Below are 8,226 nucleotides of genomic sequence, written 5' to 3'. Positions count from 1 at the left end.
CAGCTTTCCTTTTAATAACATCATAACTGTTTTATGAGAAGAGATCTTTAATTTGTTTAATTCATCCCACTTTATCCGGGATAATCACATCTAACTTACTTTCCAAAACTGCCCTTTACTTTCCAGTCACGCATAAAGCCAAATCATCTGCATAAGCCACCTTGTAGCAGTGAGCTGTGGATCTACTCAACCACTGGTTTAAAACAAGGTTCCACAAAATGGAATCTAAAACAGAACCCTGTGGGCAACCACTATTAATATCTCTTTCATACCTTAAATGTTGAGATTTAACTATTACTTTCCTCCTCATCAAATAATTCCTAATAATCTGATGCAATAGCTGAGAACAACTTGAATCTCTAAGTGAGGCAAGAACGCTTTGATACCAAACGGTATCAAATGCTCCCTCAAAATTGACAAACACAAGTGCAGATAATAATAATAATAATTATTATTATTATTATTATTATTATTATTATTATTATTAGCATATCTACGGTGGCACCTAGACTTCCGTCTATCTCCACCTGAAAAGTTGAATTTACGCAGAACTTCTGCAAAACGGGCCTGTATGGAAGATTATAATTATAACGAGGTATCGATTTTATCATTTTAAACTGCAGAAAATTTCAATGAATTTCTGTCGCTCAAAAATCGGTGTTTCATTTTGACTGCCATTATAAATTTGTCGTATTTGCATTAGGTGGCGTTGTGCATGCATACACTGTCTCAAAAAAAAAAATAATAAAATAAAAAATCGTGCTGTAGGCAACGATGTTATGTGCACAGAGAAGTAGGATATGTTAGTACTCTATGGTTATGTGTTAGGTTATGAAAAGTTATTTGAAGTGTTCTGTAGAAATTTGGGCGGAGCATCAGTAATCTGAGTTAGCGATGTGCGTGAATTTGTGTTTTTATGTTGATGCTCCGTTTTTGAACACGTTCGCTTATTGTTCATGGCATTAGACAAGAAAAATAAATTTTCCAACTCGCAGCTTCCTTGAATAGGAAGGGAAGAAAAATTATTGGTGTACTTTCATTTTAAGGGAGATAAATTTTATTTGACTACTTCAGCAAATACTAAAGGATTTAAAAAGTAAAATCTTTAAAATGCTGCAACCTTTGTATCGCGTATTGTTTACAGTTTATCCCAGATTGCAAATAGTCGGGGTAAAATCAATTCATGTAATATCCAGGAAGAGCGAAGTAATAAGAACTTGGCATTCAGTTACAAATTTTTTCAAGGGTGATAAGCATCCACTAATAGGTGTTGGTGCTTCAGTAAAGTTTAGCACATCGGAAAGCTCTACAAACAGTGTAATTAGTGAAAGAGAATGGGATATTGTAATATCTGGAGGGGGTATGGTAGGGAGTGCGATGGCTTGCTCATTAGGTAATTTTCCTCCAAAATAGTTGTGCAGAAACTATATTTTATTTATTTATTTATTATTTTTTTAAATTCACTGTTTATGGTATATTTTGAGTGCCCCCCCCCCCCCCCCCTTTGGGCTTTAAAATATGCCCGTAAAAGATGATGCCACCTAAGGATAGAAATACGAGGATAATTCAAATGTTATCTACCTCGGTAATAAAGAAAAAAAGTTTTTTTTTTTTTTTATCTCAGTATATATCCTCCATCCTCTTCAGTTCAGTGCACTTCGATTGAGAATAAAGACTAAATATTTGGGGGAAAAAAAGTTTGTTTTGGTCTCTGAAAAAGCCATGAAGAGTTTCTTTGAGATTATTGTCACTAAAAAATCCTTGCTCACGCTAGTGTTTGTTCAGATTTCTGAAGAGGAAATAATCACCATAGCCAGTGTCTGGACTCTACAGCTAGTGATTTAACTCCTATAATCAGTAGTCCCTTAGAGTTGCAATTATGTTATGGGACTTGTGTATTTTCATTAAGTGGCAAAACACCATGTCATTTTCCTGTTTCTCTCTTCTTTATGGCTCCTCCTAAATTTTTGAGAACAGCAGCATAGGCATCTCCAGTGATTGTTTTCTTATGTAGCATGTGGCCTATCAAAATAATTTCTCCTTTTAGCCCAAAAAGTGACCATGATCTTCCTAGTAGAAGGTTGGGTCCTGAATTATTTGGGCAGTGGCGACCCATGGTGTTTCCATTGTGTGTGTTCCTGTTTTTTTTCTGGATTCCAGTGATTAATCCATGTTTCCTCTCCAGTTACAATTCATGAAAGTAATCCTTATTGGATGTGTGTTATACATGTGCATGTGTAAATTTTTTTCACAAATTGAATCCTGCACGTCCAAAAGAGGTGAGCATTCTTAGAACTCAGCAAGAAAGACTTGCTGAATGCTAAGAGTTCATGGAGGATAGTCACAACCAATCCCTCAGAAATATTATATCTGGCAGTTATAAACACTTTAATGCATCTCTCCTCTATAACTAGGTGTTCAATTTTTAAAAAAAAATTTTTTTTTTAAATTTTTTTTTTTTTTTTGCACATTTCTGGTGTAGTTACTTCTGTTGGCTATCCCAAGTCAAAAATCCATAGATCATCTTCTATGGATTCTTGACCTCATTTAAACTGCTTAGACCAAAATTTTATCTAGTATTCAGAAAGGGCAGTGTCACTATATAACAACTTTGATTCATTCCCTTGTTTTTTCAAAAATTTGATGGCCCAATGCTTGCATTTCATGACATCCATGTTTTCCTTTGTGTCAGCTACTTAAAATCTCTTCTCTGCTTCACTGTATTCAGCTGGACAAATAATATACAGTATAGACATTTATGGGAGTGTGATAAAACTACAATCCTTTATATATCGAGCATATTTTATAGACAGCATATTGAACATCCCTTCAATGGCAAAAGTTTAAAACCATCAAACTCATTAGGCTATTGAAAGTTAATCTGTGCCTCTGTGTAGATTAACTTACAATAGCATGATGAGTTTGACGATTAATAATGACAAGTTATACGGGTAGAAATAATTCTGAAGTTATACTTGCATAAAAGGATTGTACTGTTAATAATTATAACTTAAATTGCAAGGAAATATATAAACTATTTTCTTTTATTTTAGTTAATAGTAACAGGTAGTATTCTTTATTGAACCATGAAGCAAATTATGTATTAAACTTTAATATATTATCAAAGTTCAAATTCTAGAATATAGTGCAACCATGAAGAATGAGTACCTCTTGTTAAATATAAACTCCCTGGCACTATTTACTGACATACCAAACCAAACATCAGACCCTTCCCCCCCTTCTCCCCCCACATGGTGGACCTTTTATAGTAGTTTGCCACTGATTCGTGGCTCGTCATTTGTATGCACAGATTGTTACTATGTGCAATATGGCTTCTCTCTTATATAAATAGAGTAATCATAGCAAAACTCTTAATGGCGTGTTTAAACTGTGCCATTATTGTATTTTGCTATTTGGCTGTGTTACTCTTTAATTAATCCTCGGTGTGTTATCATAGGTTGATAGATTGCACCAAAGTTTAACATAGATTCAGCATAGCTTGAATATGTTGTGGATCCAAATATATCCATCTCTATGGAAACATCTCATCAAAATATTGTTTAAATAAAAATGTAATGTGCAGGAGTGTCATTAAGGATTACCAGTTAGGGGAATAACCTCTTGAGAAGCATTGGAAAACAACTGTGTTGGTTGACTTGGTAGTTAACTGCTTGGCCAAAATCATGGCATATACTGGATTATGCTTGATCTTTCCATAATTGTGTGGGATTGGTTTAGTGCAGAAATTAACATCTTCGTTGAATTCTTTTAAATTGTGCACTTATCACTGAAAATAACTATACTGCATTTTGTTTTCATAATAAACAGGCTCAACGTGAGCAGGATCTTTGATGTTGATGGCTCAACAGTTGATGATCCTGCTCAGGTTGCTGAAAAACTGAATGAATATTTTGCCTCTACATCGATACATGAGGAATTCTTTGAGGAAGTGGAGGCCAGAAGTTTATTAAAATCTAACAGGGAGCTAAATAATTTTGTAAAAAGCAAGAGGAAAGTGGAAAAGAAATTGTTGAAGTTAAACATAAGAAAGGCACTTTGAGTGGATGGGATCTATCCAATTATATTAAGGGAGGTGCAAAGTATGCTACTGCAATGGATGCTGTCATAACTATGACTAAGCAAACCCTTAGCCATAATTATGAGAGCATCCTTGGATTCAACAATCCCCAATTCACAAAGGGTGACATGAGTAATTACAGACTTATTAGTTTAACTCCTGTTCCAGGAGTTGGTGATGGATACAGATGAGCTGAGAAAGGACAATGATATACAAGAATATTGGAGTCACTGGTTAAAAAACAACTGTTAAACTGGTCCAGACAAGACTGCAGTTATACTTCTCGTGACGAATTTGATTTGATACCACGGTGTGATCACAAAGGAACTGGAAGCAAAAATTAATTTTGATATCTTATACTGTTACACACAAGACTGCTTTACAAATTGGAACCATGTGAAATTAAGGGCAAGTTGTTGCTATGGATAAAGAGATGGTTGAGTGGGAGAAGACAGAGTTGTAATCAATGGACACTGCTCTTCAAGAACTAATGTTATTAATGAATTCCTCCAAAGTTCAGTGTTGGGCCCATTGTTGTTTTCTATACTTATTAGTGATATTGATGAGGGTATATCAGGCTTAATTCCAAGTTTGCAGGTGATACAAAGGTTGGCAGGGATGTTAATGACAGTAAAAATAGTATGCTATTGCAACAATGTAGACATACCCTGGTCCTGGTGGAACAGGACCAGGGTATGTCTGCCAGGGGCAAAGGTTGATGACGTTGTAGAGCGGATATCATCTTTCAAGGGCACAAAAGGTGATATAGTTGTACACGTTGGCACTAATGATATTAAGAGTAGGAGACCGGCAGAATTACTCAACAAGTACAGGTCACTGTTGAAAAAAAGCCGAGAATTAGGGTTGAATTTAAAAGTGTCTGCAATTCTGCCCAGACACGATAGGAGGGAGTATATGATGAGAGCCTTGTCGATCAATTCGGCCCTGGAAAGATTGTGCAAGGCTCAAGGGGTAGAATTTTTTTCAGCCTGGACTGTACTTGTTAACAGGAGAGATTGCTTCTACAGGGATGGGATACACTTAAATAGAAAGGGTGCAAGAATATTTGCTGATGCTATCGAGGCAGTGTTAGGTGGGTCGGAAAACTGCTAGCTTGGGGGGATACAAAGACTAATAGTTTAACAGTAACCGCAGGCAGAGGTGAAGGTGATTCTTGCACAACTTCTATTAGAATAAGAAGCGACCTGGAGCGAGGGGTGTTGGGGGTTTCAGGGACGGATGGCAGTCATCCTGGAATAGTTGGGTATATGGGATGTGTTAGGGTAACAAGGAATAGGCATAGGAGCATGTATGCTTGCATGTATACCAATGCTAGAAGTATAGTAAATAAATTTGATGAATTTGAAGTGTTGGTCAAGACATCAAAGGCGGATATTGTTGGGATAGCAGAGACGTGGTGTCACAAAGATATAAGGAATGCAGAACTGGAATTTGGGGAGTACAATGTGTACAGAAAGGATAGACAGGACAGAAAGGGAGGAGGTGTTATGCTGTTAATTAAGAAAAACATAAAATCAAAAGAAGTGCATCCAGTTGATATAGATGGACAGTGCACTGTTGAGTCAGTTTGGTGTGACATAAGCACTGCAAAAGCAAAAATAAGAGTAGGAGTGTGTTATAGGCCTAATGACTCGAATGAGTACAATGAACAATTGTACAGAGAAATAGAGTGGGCCAGTAAATCAGAATGTCTTATAATGGGGGATTTTAACTTCCCAGATATTGACTGGAACTTGTGGGTTGGTCACTCACACACTAGTCAGACTTTTGTGGATTTATTGGATGATTGTTTTCTGCAGCAGCATGTTCGAGAGGCAACCAGAGAAAGTAATACTCTTGATCTGGTTATCAGCAGTGATCATTCGTGTATTAAGAATTTGCAGATAAAGGAACCACTAGGTGGCAGTGATCACAGTGTGCTGAAGTGGGATTTACTCAAAGAGGTAACTACCGTCAGGGGTAAAGGAAAGGGTTTTTGCTTCCGTAAAGGGGAGTACAGTGGTTTCAGACAGTTTTTAAATTCTGCACAGTGGGATCGACTGACGATGTTACAAACAGTAAATTCTAAGTGGGAAGCATTCAAGGAATTAATCGTGGAAGCTACTAGACTTTTCATACCGATGAAGAAATATTGTTCAAGGTTTAGGCCTAAATGGTTATCAAATGAACTAATGAGACTCGTGACAGAGAAGAAAAATGCATGGGATGCATATAAATTATCAGGCGACGCAGAAGCCTGTAGCAGATATAAGCTAGTCTGTAATCAGGTCACAAAGGAGGTTCGGCAGGCAAAGGCGGATTATGAGAAATCTTTGGCAAAAGATGCTAAGAAAAACAGCAAGGATTTCTTTACTTATATAAACTCTAAAAGGAAGGGGCTGAATATGATTGGTCCACTTGACATCGATGGTTCGACTGTTGATGATCCTGCTCAGATAGCAAACAAACTGAATGAGTATTTTGCATCTACATTCACACATGAGGAATCATTACAGTTTGAAAATGGAAGAAGGTTATCAAATTGTAGCAGTGTGCTTAATGATTTTGTAATAACTGAGAGCAAAGTGGAGGAGAAATTGTTGAAGTTAAACATAAGAAAGGCACCTGGGGCGGATGGGATCTATCCAGTTATATTAAAGGAGGCGGCAAAGCAACTAAGCAAACCCTTAGCCATAATTATGAGAGCATCCTTGGATTCAGGGGAGGTTCCCACGGACTGGAGATGTGCAAATGTATCCCCAATTCACAAAGGAGGTTCGAAGGGTGACACGAATAATTACAGACCAGTTAGTTTAACTTCTGTTCCGGGTAAAATAATGGAGTCACTGGTTAAAGATGCATTGCAGGATCATCTAGACAAGACTGCAGCAATAATTCAGACACAGCATGGGTTTGTTAAGGGAAAGTCTTGTCTGACAAATTTGATTGGTTATTATGATGTGGTCACAAAGGAACTGGATGCAAAAAATAATTTTGATATCATATACTTGGATTTCAGGAAAGCTTTTGACACTGTTGCGCATGGAAGACTACTGTACAAATTGGAGCAGACTGGTATTAAGGGTAAGTTGCTACAATGGATAAAAGGATGGTTAAGTGGGAGAAGACAGAGGGTGGTAATCAATGGGTGCTGCTCTTCGTGGACTAATGTTATTAGTGGAGTCCCACAGGGTTCGGTGTTGGGTCCACTGTTGTTTTGTATATTTATCAATGATATTGATGAAGGTATATCAGGCTTAATGTCGAAGTTTGCAGATGACACGAAGGTTGGCAGGGTTGTTAATGACAGTAATGGCAGTGTGCTACTGCAACAGGATCTAGATAATTTGGGCAGATGGGCTAAGAAGTGGCAACTGAAGTTTAACCTTGACAAATGCAAAGTATTGCATATGGGTAGAGGTAACCCCAGAGAAACGTACCAACTGTGTGGTACTACACTTAAGGTGGTAGAAAATGAAAAAGACCTGGGAGTAATTGTGCAGTCAGATATGAAGTTTTCTGAGCAATGTAGACAGGCTGCTAGGGCAGGTCATGGGGTTTTGTCAATGATATATAGGAATTTTGCTAGCAGGGAAAAGGAGGTGATTGTCCCTCTGTATAAGGCAATGGTCAGGCCACGCCTTGAGTACTGCGTACAGGTCTGGAGGCCTCATTTTAGGAAGGATGTAGATTTGCTTGAGCGTGTACAGAGAAGAGCAACATGATTGGTGAGGGGAATGAAGGGATCCTCTTACCAAGAGAGGCTTAAGTTCTGCAAATTGCAGTGGCTGGAGACTAGGCACCTGCGCGGTGATCTGATTGAGGTCTATAAGGCCTTGAATGGGTTGAGCACGCTGAATTCTGATGGGATCCTCCCACTTGTTCAGAATACGAACCTACGGGGACATAAGTTCAAATTAAGAAAGGATAGATGTAGAATAGATGTGCGGAAATTTGCCTTTAGCCAGCGGGTGGTTAATTGCTGGAACAAACTTCCATCTGTCGTTGTGGAAGTTGATAGGTTAAATAAATTTAAGGAGGAACTGGACAGGCAATTGGAGGGTATGGTGTGATTTTTTTTTTTTTTTTTTTGGCTGATGCTGCATAAGCTCCTACACTTGCTTTCTTGCATCAAGTGCCACTACTAC

At 37.8% G+C, this 8,226-nt stretch overlaps 1 protein-coding gene across 3 annotated transcripts in view; it reads left to right on the top strand.

Moving 5' to 3' along the window:
• The first annotated feature begins 761 nt into the window (after positions 1-761).
• Positions 762-8,226, top strand: part of Coq6 (ubiquinone biosynthesis protein COQ6, mitochondrial) — a 143,468-nt gene continuing 136,003 nt past the window's right edge. For 2 of the 3 annotated variants that reach the window (XM_090375597.1, XM_090375598.1), the window contains exon 1: positions 774-1,393. In XM_090375597.1, the coding sequence (XP_090231723.1) occupies positions 1,111-1,393 (283 nt within the window). In that variant the 5' untranslated portion in view covers positions 774-1,110. Of the gene's footprint in view, positions 1,394-8,226 lie in introns of all 3 variants that reach the window. The other variant, XM_090375600.1, reaches the window with a different exon arrangement.

This window comes from Mastigoproctus giganteus, chromosome 6 (genome assembly GCF_048544385.1).
Source record: "Mastigoproctus giganteus isolate SK-2022 chromosome 6, ASM4854438v1, whole genome shotgun sequence".
In the NCBI taxonomy this organism is placed as follows: Eukaryota; Metazoa; Arthropoda; class Arachnida; order Uropygi; family Thelyphonidae; genus Mastigoproctus; species Mastigoproctus giganteus.
The sequence above is the reverse complement of the archived record's forward strand: the minus strand, read 5'-3'. Positions and strand labels throughout refer to the sequence as shown.